Below are 19,772 nucleotides of genomic sequence, written 5' to 3' on the forward strand. Positions count from 1 at the left end.
ATATATTCAGGGTGACTTTAATGCATTTTTTTGGAAAGTCTGTACAGGGGTGTCAAAACGCACAGCTCGGCAGCAAAGTGTTTAGACAAATGACTGTAGCTGTAACCAGTGGAAGACAGGAAGACTTTGTTTTGAGATAAAGATGAATCACTATAGCATAGTGGTCAGGTTGTCAAGGCTACGGGTTTTAAAAAGTCACAGCATCATTACATTTCCAGCAGTTGTAACAGCCTCTTATCTAATTGACCTTTTGGGTGTGCCAGTCTGATGAAAGTGGGCATAGAACTCATTTTAAACATGTGCTTTTTCGGGTGTGAAACTCCAAAATGTTGAATTTATAGAAATGTTTCTGAGGAATAAGTACATACAATACATATAGGAAAAGCTGAGTAAACAATGTTTGTGGATATTTATGAATACATCATCTAACATCTAGAACCAATCAAGTTGTACGATGTGAGATCATGTATGTTTATGATTAACTTGCCAAATATTTAGAATTTTGTTCAAGGGTAAAAAAAAAAACAAAAAAAAAACAGCCCACTGAATTTACTGAAGTCATTTACTTAGTAAGTCATAGTTATCAAGGACAAAAATGATTGAATCCAGGATGAACAACATTACATTTTCTTCACAAATCTTGTTAAAAAATATGTTTAAAATATTCTGCACCTAATACGATAAAGCTAAAGCCTGCTTGTCAGAATGCTGCAAGTGACTCCAAGAGGATTTATATCAGTTTCTCCATAACGGACTGGCTATGAGGTTCTTTCATGGGTTATCTTTCATTCAGAATTGTCCATACTTATGTATGGAATTAAAATGAAACGGAGAAAGCGGACTGACCCACTTTGCACAGCAGCACGGTGATAAAAGCGTCCTATGCTGCTGCTGATTAAAAGGAGCCCTCATCCCTTTACACATCCCAGCTGATGATATCTCCACATAAACAATTATCCCAAAGTCACTTCTGTAGAGCAGGAGCTGAAATGCCTTACAGTGTGAAAGGGTGGATTAATGGACTCAAAACACTTTACTCAAAGTTTCTGAGCAATTAGTGAGTGTGAAATAGGAGGTGCATTATGAGGTGGTATTCTGAAATAAAATAGGGGGTAAATGGCACGGTTGTGCCAATATATCTGTATTTATTTGTCCAACCAGAAAGAAATATCCAGTTCTGCATCCTTATCTGTATTTGGAAATAGAAAACCGTTGGTGTTAGATGGACGAGAAAACATTCTACCTGCTGAGATCACTCAAGAACATTGGCATTGCAATTATTTTGCTTCCAAAGCGGCAAACTACTAATTTAACACTGACATGCCATTAATTATGAACTATAATAACAGAACATGTATTTTTAAAGCTGTATTTCAAAAACAACATGTTTTAAATAATTAACCATTATATACAAGGTTAATACATAGAACTTTTCAAAACAATATTCATGAGCTCTAGAATTTCTGTTACTTTTTCTGTTACATTAGATGGAAGTAAACAGAACTGTATTTAAACCCACACAATCCAGAGAATTGACTCTTCTTGGATTCAAGAAGTTACTGAGGTGAACTGATGAAAATTACACCTTGCAGTAGGTGCAGTGAAGGCCATCTGCACTCCATACATTCTGTAAAAAGTAGACCTGTAGAGTTGAAGGTATACTTCTTCTGTGGTATTGTTGTGGATGAAGCTGGTTGGGCTGTGTTGGGTCTACATTCGCATCATGTGATCTGAGGACCATCTAAAGGGCTCAGCTATCACAGATTGTTTTGACAGAAGTCTAGGGCTGCTCAGATTGACTGACATGCAGTAGCATTATCAATTAATCAGCGTTGCGTGGGATGGCTGCAGTATGTTTTAGGATTGGATGATGATTATGAGAGGGACAGACGTCAGATGGATGTTATTTCTGATATCTCTTTAAAGTGTCTATTTTAAATTTTGACCAGTGGTCACAGAAGTTCACTTTCACACTCCTCATACTAGAGTTCCATTCAAAACGAAGATATTACTAGGAGTACAATGAGGGCATATTTTGCTGAGGAGATAATCTAGCGCCAACATATCCCGGAGAAAGAAGACTGTTAAGAGACACCCAACGATATCATCTGAAATGGTAATATTAAGCAACATATCAAACCTAATCCAAAGCTTTATAGGCACTCGCTCTTTTTTGTTCAGCACGGGTGCATCATCACATTTGAATACTCGGTGGGACTGTTGCACCCGACACCACCAGTGAAAAGCACTGTTAGAGAAACATATAGAGGAGCAATTTAAACACATCAGTATTGCTACATAAATGCCATTGTGAAAAGTCATCAAATATGGCTTCTTTTTATTTATTTATTTATTTTTTTATAAAACTGCAACTGTAAGCTCAGAAAACAGAAAATGGCCTCTGGGTGTTTTTAAACTATTCAGGTATTTAAACTATTTAGTTTGTTTCTCTTTGCCAGTTCATTAATACTGAATAATAGCTCTAAACAGGCCAATCAGCGTGAGCTCATTGTAATAGGTTGTTGGCAGCAGGCCCGCCTGGCTCGTGGCTGGGGCCTGTGGTCCTCTCCCGCAGGTGAGAACATGTGCCCGTGTAGTCTCTGCAGAACTCAGTCAGATCTGCAGCTCACATCATCTCCGCAGGTTTCATTTGGCGTGGACTGCCGAGTCCTCAGTAAAAATGATGGCGTGATTCTTCGCACAGCCTTATGCTAAACTGCTACCCGTCTTGGTTTTCGCTGGGATTTTTCATGCACTGTATCAAAAATTAATTACCACCACACAATACTGCCAACCATATTACAGGCTGTGTATGGAAGGCAGATGAATAGTCGAGGCTTCAACAGGAAACTAAAGTTCTCAAAATTCAGTCTTTGGGTGCCTGAGTTATGCGTGATTTGGTTTCAAATAATCCTGTTATTCATTATTGCTTTTTCATTCAATACCCACGGGAAGACGTCAAGTTTCAAAAAACGACTTTTTTTTTTTTACATTTAGAATTTCGCCTGTCAATCAATTAACAATGTAAACAGTCTGCAATAACGTAGCAACCTTTACAGTCTATTGCCCAAATAGGAACCAGTTAGAGGCTAACATGTGCAGGGGTCCAAAGGGCTGGCCACTAATACTTGGAAAACACTGCACTCTGTCAGTTATCCTACATTAGCAAATGTTCACAGTGAATAGCCGTGAACTGAATTCCTTTGAGAACCATTGCCAATGTTAGCACAGTTAAATACAGTTCAAAGCCTAGAACTGACAAGCTCACTACATTTGTTGCCCTCCTTACCATACAGTACTGTAGACACGACACAAACCAATACACCCAGGTTACAGCACATACAATCATGTGATTAATTCCACAATGAATCACTGATGAACAGGGAATAGCCACTTAATTTAACATTTCAATACATGTAAATTCATGTAATGTAACTGAATGGTTTTTTTTCCACTGGAAATTCCTGTTTTTTTTATGGCCAAACAATATGAATGTGCAGTTGCTTTCAATTGTTTACCTTGTTTAAAAGCCATTTCTACTGTGAAAATGAAAAGCAAGGCTTATTATGCCACGCTCTGATTGTTAGAACACAGACCAGGGACACTGCTCCGGGAAGCAAGATTACCCTTTCGGCATAATTGGAGGACTGGGTTTTGTAGAGCTAATGGTCAGGCGAATTTCTTGATCTGAGATTTACATGAAGACGTATTAGCCTCCACATGGCGAGCATGGATAAATTTCATGGCAAATCTGTGTGGTGACAAATTGTTTGGGCTCGCACAATCTTGCACCTCTTAATTGGCTGCGCTTATCTCGCAGGCAGTGGAGTTGACAAACGCAGAGGGAGGAAAATCTGATCTGGTCTTCTTCTCTAGAGGCACCCAGTGCTGCGAAGGCAAGCGCAACCGTCTTAAAGGAGCCAGCACCGACTTTCTTAATCCCGGTGTGACACTGTAGACATCAAATCAGCAGCGACAATCATTGTACCTCCCTTGAAAGACATAAGTGCTCGGTCGCCACCATAAATTTTAAATGAAGGATAAGGTCTAGGAAATAACAATTCATAATGACAGCAAAATGCACCGTTTTCACCAGGCTGACCCAGAAAGGGTCATAGGCATTTATGAGGTGAGCTCATGCGGTGGCCATGTAGCAGAGGTCTGTCTCAGAGGTCTGGGACCTTGGCCTTTTTATGGAATCCACCAATTTAGGTCCCAGCTGCTACCCTGCCTGTGAGCAGGGCCGGGGCGGTCCATGGAGCTGTGGTCCTCCCACGTAGCAGAAACAAGAGGCACTAAAACAACAGCCCCTCCAGAACGCAGGACCAACCCTTCAATCTCCTCTCCCACCGGTACCAAACTCAAACGGTGTAGAGCTGGCAACCGTGGTCATACGTGCAATAATACACATAGAGCATTTTGTAATTCATTTCTGCTATTAATTACTAGATAAAAGAAACATGATTTTCAGTGATGCAGTTGAAATGCTTGCGTAGCACTTCGCATTCTCAACTAAGCTTGTGCTAACTACTTTCAGTTACATTGCATTATTGCGCGTTTCTACATTATTGCAAAAAATACAACCAAGTTTGGAGTATGCAGCAGGCGAGCACAGACTTGATGGAAAATTCAGCCATTGAAATACAAAATATTTCAACTTGCTTTCTGTATTATTAATCACAGAGCATACATCTACAGAGCAAGTGAGTCTCAGTATTACTTTGTTTGTTAGTTTATTATTATTGCACATTGCACATATATTTCTAGCAAGCAATCAATCTAGTCAAACCAGGTTAAATATGGGCAGTAATAATGTCCAGCCATTATTGCTAGGGAGTGGAGAAAATGTGCTTGTTTGTGTGTGTGTTTGAATGTTATGTGCCGTTTACTTTGATGATAATGCGTTTCATCCATGGATAAATCCAGCACTCTTCGGCAGGGTACATACTGTATAAAACTAAATTATGCGAGTCACTCAAGAGCCACTCTGCTCCTCTTTGGGTCAAACTGTACAGCCAAACACTTCCTGTCCATTTCCACCACCCTCAAAATCTCATGGATATTTGCGGCTTGGCTCAATGTGTGGTTTCAGGGAAACTGCTCAAGACAAGTGAGCCACCGCAAGACAGGCTTTTATCACACCCTCAGCCAATCATGGGTCTCCAGCGGGTGAGAGATAGACAGATGTCAAATCAGAGAGATCATTGCCTGATATGCCTTTGATGATTTATGATGATAGACACAGGTCCTCTTCAAATAATTCTTCTTTTCTGTGTCCTTGACAAGTTTGGATATACTGTAGATAATATTATATCTGGGTCATTATAAGGACATCAGGTGTTTCAAATGATATTTCTTTTGACGCATATGTAAACTGACCCCAGCAAATGATAATTTAAGAGACCTGGCTCCAACTTGCTCCAAAACTCATGGAGAACCGGATGCGGTTATGGACAGATGTGCGGTCTTTGATTTTTTGGGCGGAGGGTTTTCATTAGTATGCAAAATTTAGCTGCGAATCCTCTGCAGCACCACAACGGGGATATCTGTGATGGATATGAAGATGACAGTGGTGAGATGAATGATGATATTGTGCTCACAGAAGCAACTGAGAGACATTACACTGGTCTTGAAAAGAATCAGGAGAAGATACTAACTGTAGAATGTTTGACAGTTTGACAGTTGGTGCTTTCACTGGAGAATCGTTCCCGAGATTTAATTACTGGAACTGAGCTTTCAAATTTCGCCATGAGGCAATCGTTTACATTATATGAAGTAATTCAATTATGCATACGGAATTTCTATTATATTCAGTTCTACATTTACATGTTTTCCCCCCAATTTTTTCCCTAGTTGGATGGCTAACCTTGTGATAACTGCTACTGATTTAAACACGGAACACCACAATACGGCAACATGGAACACCACAAACCACATTTGATCCGAAAATTCAATATACAGTACAGTCTGCCAAATTGAATATGCCACATGCTTGCCAATATTGCGATGGCCATTTTCATTCTTAAGCACCAAGTCTGGCTAAAGGAGCAGTTCCTGGTGCTGCACCATAGCCCGTGGTTTGTAATTGAGTACTGACTATGCTAACGATGGCTAAAAGCCCCACTGGGCAACACACAGTTTTCCACAGCTCATGCAGTGGAGGGGCTGGTTAAGTGCCAATGGTTAATGTTTTTTCCCGCCACCTCATTACGCAAGCGTAGCTTCTTCAGCATCCGTGTGGCAAGCTACACTCCTCAAACATAATTACTGCACAGCACAGCCGGTGGACTGCAGAGAGAAAAGAAGGCTTTGGAGTCTGTCCACCCTCAAGCAAAAATAGGTCTATTCATACAAGTGAGCATAACAAATTGTTCAATGTTCGATTCCATGTTTATTCAAATGAATATTATACAGAATACAAATACAGCTGATGGTTCCAAAGAACAGAATTGATAGTCTACCCAGAACTGCCAGTTGTGCTTTCAAGGGGAGAAACACCATCTGTACATAACTTAGACTGACACGTAGACTGATCATGCCCACGGTACATTTTAAAAGTACACCAAAGAACAGTGACCTGTTTTTTCACCCATGGATTAATCTTTAGAGTAGTCCAAGTGGGCGGGAAACCACAGACATGGTGATTCTCCTGATGGGCTGCTTTTAAATGGCCACGCAGAATAATAACTTATTAATTTAATTTATCCTCAGTTAATGCAGCACTTATAATGTCTGGAATGTATACAGTAGTTACTTACTTCCCTGAAACACTGATGCCCTGAGCAGCTATTCAAAAACTATGACAAAGAAATTCTCTTTAGACATTCAGAAAGCCTCACCTTTTATACACCTATCAACTGCAAAAATATGTAATCAGCCAATCATGTGGCAGCAATGAAATGCATACAAGCATGTAGGCATGATCAGAGAAGGGCCAGACTGGTCAAAGCTGACAGGAAGGTAACAGTAACATAAATAACCACACATTACAATAGTGGCATGCACAAGAGCACCTCAGAAAACACAAGTCAAACCTCTAAGTGGATAGGCTACAGCAGCAAAAGACTAATAAAGTGCTCACTGTGTGTATATTTCAGTATAGACGAATACTTGGCTCATGAGATTAAGATCAAGAGACTTGTGTCCCCTACAGGGGACAAAATCAAGTGCCGGTTCACAGCATACTTTATTTATGTCCAAATGCTACTTTTAAACATTTAGCAATTCCCTGTGACATAGGAGTGATTCAAAGTGTGTAGGTTTCTCTACCTGCCAGAACGAATCAAAATGGCTGCCACCCTTGGGCCCTCATCTAGTCATACATCTTAGCTCCTTCAGCTCCTGTTCCATCGATTGACATATCACCGACGCTGATGTACGGCGGAGGCAAGCAATCCCCTGCTTGATGAATATGCGCATGGAAAAGTGGATGAATCACCTAACAGATGGTTACCGATGTTTTGGTGTGCTGCTCTCTCCACCACACTCCTGCCCCCCTGCCTTCTCCAACATCTCAGAACAGCTGGACCAGGGAAACGCCTCCAAGGGCCTATGGGCAGATGTCTGTCTCGACAAGCGAACGTTGTGTCACTTGAGGAGGGCACAGATGTCGCCCAGATTTGAAAGCGGGAGCTAAAGAATTTAGCAAGGGAAGAAATGTGATCGAAGTGACTTTGACTGTGGAATGATTGGTGTCAGACATGGTGTCTCAGAAACTGCTGATCTCCCAGCATTTTCACACACAAGTCTCCAGAGTTTGCAGAGAATGGTGCAAAAAACAAAAACGATCCAGCGAGCAGCAGTTCTGTGGGCAGAATCGCGTTGTTAGCGAGAGAGGTCAGAGCAGCTACTTGCCATTTCAGAACCTAGCTTGAGTTTTGTTTTTTTTCATTTAGCATACCTGTCACCTGGTTAGCCCTGCCTGGAATGCTCGTTCTCATGACTCTATCCCAGTGCCGGGGTTTCCATAACGACAGCCTCTCAGGCCCGTGAGTCTCTCTGGATCTCTCGCTTATGTAAGCTTACGCCGGGAGAACAGAACAGAAAGCAGAACTCGCTGCCAAGCGTTCTGATGCCCGCTCCTAGTCAGCGTGAAAACCTGCTGTGTTTTCAGTCTTGCTGGGTGTTTGTGTTTGTGGCATTTAAACAGAGCGGCTGTTTCAGCAACAGTGTCCACGTCTTGTGTGTGAATTGTGTACTGTTTGATAGTTGGAAAATGCAGACCAGGCCTCACTATTCCACTGTTGGGAGTTTTTTCACTCCTGTAAACTTTAATGATACCTGCTGTGAAATCCAGCTATGGCAGCTTGACCAGCTTGAAGCCTGAGCTGGTAAAGCTGGTCATAATCTGGTCAAGCTGGGCATGAGTTGGTCAACCAGCCAGTGCTGGTAGCTTGTCCGAGCTGGTAGCTGGTTAACAAGTCGGTTTCAAAACATAGCTTGAGCTGGTCAAACCATGTCAAGCTGGATGCTGGTATGAACTGGTCAACCAGATACCAGCGGTTTCAAAACTTAGCTTGAGCTGGTCAAACCATGTCAAGTTGGGTGCTGGTATGAACTGGTCAACCAGATACCAGCGGTTTCAAAACTTAGCTTGAGCTGGTGGGGTTTTTCAGCCGGGATGCTACCTCTCATTACAAATTTTTTCTGCAGGAAATTATGAATGAAAGCTATTTGCTGTTAAACAATTTGTGGTCCAATATAGAAATTTGTTCATGGTATCTGTAGTCGACACAGCTATTAATATACTACATGAATTCTCATAAATAACATTAATGTGTTCATGTTGAGCCTACGAGCTAGGTGATGTGGAGAGACTGAATAAAGTCTTATTTTTTGGAGCAAACCAATGCTCAGCATTCTAATGGAGAAATTGATTGCAGTTTTGATGTTTGAGATATTCAAGAGACAACTCTCTCACTTGGGTGTCATTCTGCCACAGTGTTATTGCTCCATATAGGAGGAAAATCGCTTGTGTGATCCCCTGTCTCTGTGCTGCATATATTTGGGTTAGCTCAGTGATGTCTGTCTCATTGTCATGCTGCTAAATCACGTCGGATTTGAGGTCGCTTTGTTCCTCCCTCCATTTTGGGGTCTCTGAAGGTGATGGCTCCATAACTGCAATTGTACGGCCAGTGAAAATTTAATTGAGCTCAATTGTTATATGCTTCTATTGTTAAAAGTTAATTCTTACTCACCCCAAAAGTAGCAGAAATGGTTGGTGAGAAATGGTAAGGACTTTCAGAGAAGTTCAGGTGTGTCTCCGGCCAGTGCACGGCTGTTGTACCTGCTGTAGGGCAGTGCACTTAACCTGCATTGCTAAATAAATGGGAAATATACCATTTTACAGATCGATAGAAAGAGGAAGAAGGAAGAAGAAGCTTTTGTCATCTTGTGCTTGTTGAATTAAGGTCTTGATTAGTGTTTCTAATCAAACATTTCCCTAATCCTTAATTTTGCCTGAACATGTGGACTTACGCATGTGTTAAGAGTCCCTGGGGGTTGTGAACACCTGTTATTGTCTATTCTCGGATAATGACTATTTTGCATTCCCAGTTTCAGCTCAGATCCTAGCCCCCTACCCATTATCCTTCATATTATGACCACTGCGATACGGGTGTCTCGATCAGAACCTTTGACCCGATCGTGTCTCCAACTATTTATTATCAGAGCTGGTGTGGATATTCTCTAATAAAGATGCTCTTTGATGTGATAATTTCTGAAAGCCGACAGCTTTGACTTATTAGCTCAGCCCCACAGTTCCTTGGCCTTCGCTTTTCAGCCACTGACAGAGAATGAGCATTCAAGGTCAGTTTAGGATTAAATACAGGCATTTTAGAGCAATGACACACGGAGATAATGGAATGAGCAAATGAAAGTGGAACAAGTTTGTCTGTAAAAGAAAGGACCATTTTGATGATGTCACTGTTGTTAATCGGCCACAGAGAGCTTGCTTATGTGACAGAGACATGCATATTGGATATCTATAAGTGAAATAATATTTATTGATTGATGTCTTTGAAGTGACACTTTTCAGAATTTTTTTTTTTACCATATGTTATGTCCCTGCAATGATGAACATAGGCACCAAAAAATTATAAACAGCCCAAAACATGGCATGCAGTACACTTGCTTTTGGAGCATTTAATTTGTTTTACATATCTCTGTATTCGACTGGGTTTTAAAGACAATAAAAATGTATTTCTTAAACAAAAGTAAAGTTAAACAACAGCATTATTTCAGATTATTTCTCTCCCCTGGGGAGACCGATTCTGTAGCCTTTCATCTCACAGTAGCTGCTAATATGGCGGTATTAAGTCATTATCTCTGCCTAAGAAGAGGAACACTTCATCACCAGCCCTGCCGGTTATTGATCGTTAGGACTCTTGCAGAGGTGTGATTGGGCATTGTTATTGTTCTGTGGCGGAAGGAGGGCTTTTGGGAGTTCGTGGGGAATGAATCGTGTGCATTGGGGCTCGCAGAAAATGAACAGCAAATGTTTTAAATTGCCCACTTTCAAATCACAACTTCATCAGGACTCAAACGTCTAGGCGCCTGCTTCAGAGATTATTATTTTTGTGTGTGTGTTCTTTAGAAGCCTCTATAGATTTTCTGCATAGCCTGATTGTTCACAGTGGACATGAACTTTTAATGTACAAACAGCAAGTTTCATTATATTCTGGGTCCCTTCTTAATAAAAAAGTTACACGTACTTTGCTGATGACAATTTATTTTTCTCTAGTAGGTATTCTCCTGTTAGCAGTTGTTCTCTTGAATGTGGGGTTTCGTAGCCAAATCAAACTGTTGCTGCCCTTGCTGTTATAGTGTGGCTCCTGTAGGCCTTCAGGGGCAATGGACATCAATATACTGTACAGGACTGTCAATTTGGCAAATAGGTTTTCAGGGTTCCCTTGACTGAGCAGTAGCGGTGTAGCCATAACTGTGTCAGTCTCAAGCACATATACTATTCACCCGGCAGGCAAGTTAATCCCATTGGTCATGTTGCTGCAAAAGATATGTTGATTGGTCCTGTATTATTCATCTTCCTCCTGTAAGGCAAGCGAAAAACTTCTGCAATCGGGTGAGAGAAAAAGAAGGGACCGTACATCAGACATTAATATCCATTTGCAGTTCATTAATTTCCATTTCTATTCAGGATGTTGTATTTTTGCAGCCCTTGTTAATTGTAAGGAAACGAGTCGGAGATCTCTTCATGAACGGACCCATCGGAATCCTGTTTGTTTACAGTAATTGTGATACTGGTTGAATTACATTTTTTTATATTGCGGTTTTTACAGACATGCTTGTCGTGAAGATGCTTGACAAAAAAAGCTGAGTCTGAATGCCCAAAAATGCAGCATGTGAGGTTAAAAACTAAAAATCACTCTAAACATGAGAAAAAACTGTTCTCTGGAGGAACTCGATATACAGCCCATCCTGCATTAGACAGCCCAGTGTCAGTGGTTAAGGGCAAGCGAAATGGCAATGGAGAGCAAACAGAGCAAACAGATGGTTGCTTGGCTGATTATAGCATGAGGTATTAAACTGGTAAAAAATTCAAACAAAGTGAAAGTTTTATAGGTTGTGTGTCGTCCCCCACATTCACTCACCTCATACAGTATGCTACAGCTCTGTATAATGAACTTTGCACGCTTAACTTTCTAGACTGTTTACATTTACTGGTACAGTATCTACTTAGCTGACACCATTATCCAGATGCTATATATCGATACAGCTGCATATTTACGGAATAAATCCAGGTTAAGTACCTTGCTCAAGGGTACAACTGCAATGACCCACAGGGGATTCAAATTTATAATCTCTGACTTACAAATAAAGCACCACGACACTGCACCGCCTCCAAATTACAATATACTTAACATTTTCTGGAGACACAGTTTGACAGGCCTTCCCTCTACAGCACGGCTGCCTCCCACACTGACACCACCAAAAACAACAAAGCAGTTTATTGAATCTTGTGATTACGCCGCGCGCACCGGTTATGAAGTATTATAATTTCTAGAGACTGCCACGGAAAATAAATGCAAATGTTTGTGACTGAACTGATTCTTAACTTTGTCTCTATGCCGACACTTGATATTGCTGCCAGAAACCGGGATACATTGCCAAAGTGTGACGATATTTACACACCATTGTCTCCCATCACAAGGGCAGCCCTCAGCATGAGGTCAGTGGAGCCTTCTGGAATGCAAAATTTAGGTAATTATCACGTTACACCTCCCTGGTGAACTGCTACGTGAAGATTAACCTCATGCGCTACATTCACTACGGTCATTAGAATGACATTGGGGGTGGTACAGGTAGCATATTTTATGGGGTTTCTCATTTTTATGTAAATTCCCTGCAATAAGTATGGTGGCATAAGGCCTTTAAAATTGAATTGTTCCTGTACAGAAGCAGGAACATAACTGACGCTAGGTTTATTTAAAAAAAGAGCCCTTTCTGTGAATTTTTTTTTTTTTTTTCCCCCAACGCAGACAACACGTTAAATGCACAGTGATTATTGCTTGACCACAGTTCATCAAAGTTAACTGAAATTTGCAACATTCTTTGTGTACTGGCGGGAGTTCAGCATAGCAACGCATTTTTTAATGTTTAATCGTCTCTCTCTAATCACTTATCTCTAAATTTATTAACACATTTTTTTTTGTTTTCCTAATCAGCATAGAAAGCAGTGAGTAAAATAAAATCTAGAGTTTTGGTTTTTAAGAGAGCTGGCGAGAGAAAGATTAAGAAACTGTTACTAACTCTGGTCAAGTGAAACGTTCAGTATAGCCGTAGCTATTCGGTTTTTAAATTTGCTTACCTCGATACTCCTGGGAGGGACTCCGTAGTGTACTGGTCCATAGCCCAGTTTAAAGACAATATAAGTATTTGAAATAATTGCGGGATTTGTAGCTTTGTCCTACCGAACGGATTATCCCAAATTCTGGAGGACTTTGTATCGACGGTGCTATGCCTCTGGATTCCAATTACCTTAGGAAATGGCGGCCCTTGAACAATTTCCAAAGCCAGGACTGAACTGGGTGAGAAAGCTGCAATTTGCCTTCTTCAACAGAGCTCTGACAAAGCGCGCCAACGTGGTTCTTTTTTTGTGGGGCATATTATATTTTCTGTGAACTTGCTAAGGTGCCTGCGAATTTCTTTTCTTTTCCTTTCTTATAATACAACCAAATTCGTACCCAAATTGTTTGCGTGTGTGTCGTTGTTTAACGGCATGAGAGAGTTTAATTGCGACGGTTCCCCTTGTGCTGTTTTGGGTGGGGACTCTGGTTCTTATGTTTAAGCTTATCTTTGTTTGTCCACGTCCGTAGCGCAATAGCGAACTTCAACATCATAGAGCCAGTATGAGGACCTCGTCACCCTAGCGAGTCAAATTAACAACATATTTTCATAATGTACATTACGTTTTCTTTCTAGGTTCAGTTTATTTGCATGCTAGCTGCTTTTAAACTGCACTCTGTTTTTAACCTTATTTTTAAAAAATCTATGGGACATAACTATACTTTTGTAAAAATTACTAGAAGGCTATTAATAGTAGAATTAGGATCATTTACTTTAGTATTAACCAATAATTACTTAGTTTGGGTAGACATGTTTGTGATATAAATTATACATTGTCTTTTTTTAACAATATGTTCTGGCATTGTGTCCCAGCCACAGCTTAACGCATGGTTGAAGTTTCGTAAAATTGAAAAGTGTCATTTTGATTTCTGAAGATTTTTGAACCTTTATTTCAGAACTCCCCCAGTGAATTTCAGTACTGTTGTCTTGTGCAGTAATTTGTGAATTCGGAAGGGCAGTTCTTGTCAAATCCTGGTATTGAGTCCAAGGGCAGTTCTCAAGTGAAGTGTGCAGACTTGCTTCGAGTCAAGAAGCCTGACAGCCTCAAGGAATTTATGTACTGGTTAGGGCTGCCAACTATCAAGGCTTGGTTGAGAGACTTGGCTTAGTTTGTCCAGAATGCAATAAATTAAATCCGGGAGATTCTTTTGGTCATTAAAAAAGAAATGTCTCATTTTGATTAAGCCACTGCAGTCCTGTGCCTTGACACTCTCAAAATCCTATGCATATTTCAGTTAGGAGTATCTGATTGGTTCACAGACGAGTCATGTTAAGGTTCAAGCCAAGCACAATTGCTGACATCCACCATTCTCCTCACAAGAGCAATTATAGCAGACACGGAGACACGGTTATCTCTGTCATTGAAGTTGCTAGCTTTTCTTGGTCGTAGTTCTGTTTATAATAAAACAGGTTATAGTTGTGTAATTGCCTTCGCTTTTTCTCTTTGTTATTCAACAAACCTTTGCAGTCAGCATTGTGCGTGGCTGTGAGGTTTGAATGACTATACATGCAAGTCATACTATTGCTAGCTTGTGTTATCTGTGCTGCGCTTGTGATTCTGTATGTTGCGTATCCATGGGCAACAGAGGCAATGGCACAGAATAAGAATTTTGCAAATGTCCCAGATTGAATTCACAGGAACTTGGCAACCCTATTACTTTCTTTCAGAGTACATTAGGGTTGTATGCTGTCATTTTCTCCACACTTTCTCTGAATATTTTGACGCCTTGGTGACTAATTGTTTTGACTGCACAGTTCATCTGCTCAGTCAGTGTTTTTTAGTTGTTAGACTGATAGATAGAAACCTTTATTTAAACAGGATGAGGACAATTGAGAGCAAAGCTCTCTCTTACAAGGGCACAACAAATATAACAATACAACACACAATACATTAAAATACCACAACAATCAAGAAAACAAGATAGAAATGTATGGGGCAGCCTGTAGCGTGGTAACACAGTAGTTAAGGTACATAACTGGGACCCGCAAGGTTGGTGGTTCAATCCCCGGTGTAGCCACGATAAGATCTGTGCAGCTGTTGAGCCCTTGAGCAAGGCCCTTAACCCCACATTGCTCCAGGGGAGATTGTCCCCTGCTTAGTCTAATCAACTGGAAGTTGCTTCGAATAAAAGCGTTAGCTAAATAACAGTTCAGATAAGTGGTTGATTCTGACCCTTATACAATCAAGTTCCCTAACGAAAGGAATGAAAGTCAGCATGGATGGAAGTTTAAGGGCCTGGCTCAAGAGCCCAACAGCTGCATGGATAAAACTGGGGCTTGAACCATTGGACCATCCTGATCCCAGTCATGTACCGACAGGCTGCCCCATAGTGCCTACATAGTACCTATTGTAATGCACATTTAAATTCCTTTGGGTTGTGCGCTTTTGAAACATGGTGGTCCTGCATACAATACAGTACTCATCATGGACTCCTGGTAGGCAGTGGATGCTCACTTCAGCTCAAATCTCTCCCCTCACTCACTATGCTACCCCTTCCTCTCCTCTTTACTGCTTTCCACCACCGTCTGAAACCCCATCGAGACACTTGTTGTGTTCGCTTTGTCCTGAATTGTAGAAATCGCATTAGACTCATAGAGCTGTGAACCGAGTCTCTAATCAGTTTAAACCCAGTCGGATGTGATATTGTGCAATGTGGCCTGAAGATTTTAATAATGTTGTCGGGCTCTTTTCAGCATAGGTTTCAGTGGGGAGATATTATATGTCTGATGGCTGGGCGCATCTGTCTTGGTTTGTATGACATGTTATAGGAACTGATGTCAAGGGCTCGGGATAGAGGAACAGCAGTCTTCAGGTAAAGGTCCTTGTTAATACTGAGCACTTTTTGCTGTACTGTACAGACTGACAGGGGAAGCACTTTGTATTGGACACTGGGTGAACTGTACTCGAGTGCTGTCGTCAACATAATCATCTTGCGCATATCAGAATTTCAAAAACCAATGACCAAATATGGTGTTTCAGAAGTATTCAAGATTGTGGAGTTTTTTGCTGCAAGATTGATTGGAAAAGTGAAAAAAGAAAGATAAGCTTGAATTTTTACGTGATAAATTCTCTCTGCCAGTTAGAGTTTGGGTTTCTTACACAAACAACTCGTAAATGTGGTATAAGTCATAAGTCATAGAGTGCAGGCTTTTTTTAAAGTGCAAAATGATAGTACTTTGGAATGCAGCCATAGGAGTGCACCATTGTGAATGTATTTGTGCATGTTATTGTGCCTGATTCCAGGTTCAGGTGTGGAGACTTCATAATGGATGATTTTGGAGGTCATGGAGGAGTTTGGCTGTTTTTCAAACTCTTGATGGAGAACACAAGGTCATGTCCTTGATAGTCCAGTTGTTGTGAAGTGTATTTGCCAGACTGAATTAAATAACTTTTTCCTCATTTTCACAGATATCTAGTTTTCCATGGCAGTGGCCTTCCTGTTCATCAATTGAAATGGGCTCTTTGATGAAAAGATTACTTTTGAAACAGTTCTCTCTCTCTTCATTCCTCTGTCAGCTTGATTTGGTGAAGTACCATAAACTACTTTAAATAGTCACGCTATTTTATGAACAAAATACTTTTTTTTGTTCATCTCTGATGATGTGTCATGGTCGCTCGTATTCGCGGCCCCTCCCTGACTCTCAGGGGCGTGCGGTTTCCCTGCAGTCAGGAGAGGCTGCGGGCTTTTGACGGACAGCTGGCAGTCTCGGCTGACAGATGGAAGGGGTGAGGTTATGAAGCCTTTTTATGGACGGAGCTATGAATGACGCTGTTAAAAAAAGATATATTGCTGTTATATAATGGTCTGCTTTTTAGACAAGCCCTTGAAGTAAGATGCTGGCTTTTGGCCTGCTCTGTTCAAGGTTAAGTACCCAGGTGTGTGTGCTCTATGAGTGACATGGCAGATATCCTTAATTCTCCTCGAGTGGAATTTATTTATCATGGCTCCAAGTGCCTGGCTGATTGATTCCCTCCCTCCCCCCTCCTTTTCATTGTTGTGTCCTGGATTACCTTTACCTTTGTTGTCATCCTTATTTCTCTCTCTCTCTCTCTCTCTTTCTCTAAAGGTCACTCCCTCTCCCTATTTGCAATTTTTCAGTTCAGCAGACCGTCTCTATTAAGCAGGAAAATTACTCATCACCCTGTGAGGGTTTCTCTTCCTGTTAGTGACCGAAAGTAATGGTGTAGTTAACTCACGCCATTTCGAATTTGCGTTTTTGAACTCAAAAGGCACTGATCCTGACTTGTCATCGCCATCGTCATCCAACTGTGTGAATGAGTAATACAACGTCAGTTAGTTAATGGTTCTCTAGACCGATTAATCATGAAAAGTCTTTCACTGAACTGACTCAGACGAGGCATTATTTCAACGGGTCAGCATTGGGGGTGACGTGAGTGAAAATTGACAGTTATTAGGTTGTCATCGGTTGACTTAAATTCCAGTTTCGGTTTGATATTTGAGGAAATATCAATGTGAACACAACTAATGTGATCAATGTGTGAAATGTTATTGAATGACCTTGTCTCTATTCCTTTAAAAAAAAATAATAATAATTTGTAAACACACTTTCAGTTTTGCAGGCTGTATTAGCCAATCCCGCTGTACATCAATAATGAATGCTGAATATTCAGGCATATTTGGTAAAAGAGGGAGCAGATAATACCCACAATATTGCTTTACTGTAGATGTATGATTACATAAACATTGCATCAGTGGATTTCAAACTCCATACTGAAGTACCCCTGTGCATGCAGAGTTTCATTCCAACCGCAATCGCAACCCCAGGATTTTAACAAGCTGTTCATTTGTCTTAATTAGGTGCTTTTCATTCGTTGAGGGATTATTTACCCTCTTAAACTGCATTATGTCAGAAATGGCCACGGCTGGCTGTCCTGTGGGAGATAATATAGCCAAGCTCGGTGCTGAGTTAAGGGAGACAGTGAAAACAGGGAGTGGTGATGATAAACTGTGTGAGAAGCTGCAGGAGGTCGAGGAAGGTTATACTGGAGAAACATTTCCCTTTCACACGTTAGTAACCCAATTCATTCGGTCATGAACTGTTCAGCCCGTTCATTGATCTCGTTCTCAGATTCATTCTTGCATTACCTCCTGAAGTTCATTCAGGATTGTGGGCTGCATTTCCGCGGCGACCCTCTCCCCTCCCCTCGTGTGTTTTTGCCCCCGGGGGGGTTCATCGACGCCGCGGGCCAAGAGCGCAGCTGATAAGCACCCACCCGTTTCCTCTTTTTTAATTACATTTCTGTCCCCCAATCATTACGCAGTTATCTGTTGCTGAGTCGTGTGACTTTGGGAGAAAGGAATAAAAGGCTGGCTGAGACGAGGAGGAGGTAATTAAGTCTCTGTAGCGCTGCGTGACAGACCCAACAACAATTAGACCGTGTCAGAACCGGTCTGCGGTGTGGGAGGGGAGGAAGGATGTACAATGCCGAACTTTCACCCGTAGCTCTGCGTGTTCACCCATCGCTAGGTGTAGTCAGGCTAGCCACACCTCTCTCTCCCTCTCCCTCTCCCTCTCCCTCTCCCTCTCCCTCTACGGAGAGGGGCGACACAGGATGTCCCATCCAATGTTATTGGATTAAACATTCAGCCACGAGTGCCCTCTCAGCAATCCCCAAAAAAGGTTAGCTTGGAAGTCCTTTTTTGCTCTTTAGGGAACACATTTCCCAAATATACCCTGAAAGTACATTATTGTTCTTTTTCAGTCCTAATAAGTACCTTTTACTGGCAAAAATGGTTCAAATTAATTGTGCATTACTGGCTTGTGAACAGTTTTATGCACCGATAGGGTATCACCCCAATGACAAGAGTTTACGGGCACTTTTTTTATACCTTTTTTCTGAGAGTGTGTGAAAGCTGCCAGCTGACAGAGGAGCAGGGTCTGGCAGTGGATGGTTTGGATCCTGCATTCTGCATTTCCTTCAGCCCTGACTGAGGACACAGTCACAAATAGCAGGCTTTATGAGGAGAGTAGGTGTTTGGGACAAGAAAATTGGGGATAAATCTGACCTGTCACTCAACAGAACAGACCTGCCTCATATGAATTGATGAGTTGATTTGCTTTCATTATGATGTCTGATGTTTAATGTTCAGTTTTCAGGAATTAATTAAAATACTAAAGTAACATTCTGTGTACATAAAATCCAGCCTCTTTAGTGGGACTGGAGAGTTGTTGTTTTTTTCTTAAAGCTAGGGCTATTTTATGTGAGTGACTTGACAGTTTTGGGAGGGATTGCTGTGCGGAACATTCTGTATGATATCAACAAACCGCACGCAGTATGTGCGTAAACGCTCCCTTTGTCATCATTCTGGTGTAGATTTCCCCTGTATTTTTACCAAAACTTAGATTAAATAGATTAAAGCCCAAATTGTGCAACCCAAACAGTCAACATTCTCCTGTTTTTCATCAGATTATGAAATGACAACTAATGCTTTGCTTCAGTGAGTTCATCTAAGTTGAGGGTGAAGAATTTAGCATTTAGATTGAAACTGACATCTCAACTTTGCTATACTGTGCAAAAAAAAAAAAGACACTCGAAGAGCCCAAATTACAACATGCTTTTCCTTTTTCTTTGATTGCTGAAACCTTGTGAGAACATTGCAGGGTGGACTAGCTTGAAATCAGCAGTCCAAAAAAAGCCCATGATTTCTGAATAATTAATACTAAATTATGATGCTTACCGTTTTTGATGTACATTCCTGCAGAATAATAACATTAAGTATTCATAAAATGCATATGTGATTAGTTATTTTTCCCTTTTCTGTTCAGCATAAGAAATGTGCTAATAAACGGCAACATCGTGTGAAATGTTTAAAGTAGGCCATGCTTCAGAAATGTAGTCAGCAACAATGGTGTCTTTGGCCAAGTTGAGGCGGAGAAGCATCATT

General features: G+C 41.0%; 1 protein-coding gene and 1 long non-coding RNA gene across 3 annotated transcripts in view; one reads left to right on the plus strand and one right to left on the minus strand.

Moving 5' to 3' along the window:
* Positions 1–10,711: 10,711 nt before the first annotated feature.
* On the minus strand, positions 10,712–13,294 carry LOC133135075 (uncharacterized). Of its 2 annotated transcripts, none has more exons than XR_009709361.1 (3): positions 12,827–13,294; positions 12,151–12,201; positions 10,712–11,048 (listed from the first exon to the last, which is right to left on the minus strand). It is a non-coding gene; the product is annotated as an uncharacterized LOC133135075 (long non-coding RNA). The 2 variants fall into 2 exon arrangements; XR_009709362.1 differs by having other exon boundaries at positions 10,712–11,070.
* Positions 12,797–19,772, plus strand: part of shank3a (SH3 and multiple ankyrin repeat domains 3a) — a 262,588-nt gene continuing 255,612 nt past the window's right edge. Inside the window, exon 1 of the mRNA XM_061251833.1 lies at positions 12,797–13,046. Within this exon, the coding sequence (XP_061107817.1) occupies positions 13,005–13,046 (42 nt within the window). The 5' untranslated portion in view covers positions 12,797–13,004. The remainder of the gene's footprint in view (positions 13,047–19,772) is intronic.

Source organism: Conger conger, chromosome 8 (genome assembly GCF_963514075.1).
Source record: "Conger conger chromosome 8, fConCon1.1, whole genome shotgun sequence".
Lineage (NCBI taxonomy): Eukaryota > Metazoa > Chordata > Actinopteri > Anguilliformes > Congridae > Conger > Conger conger.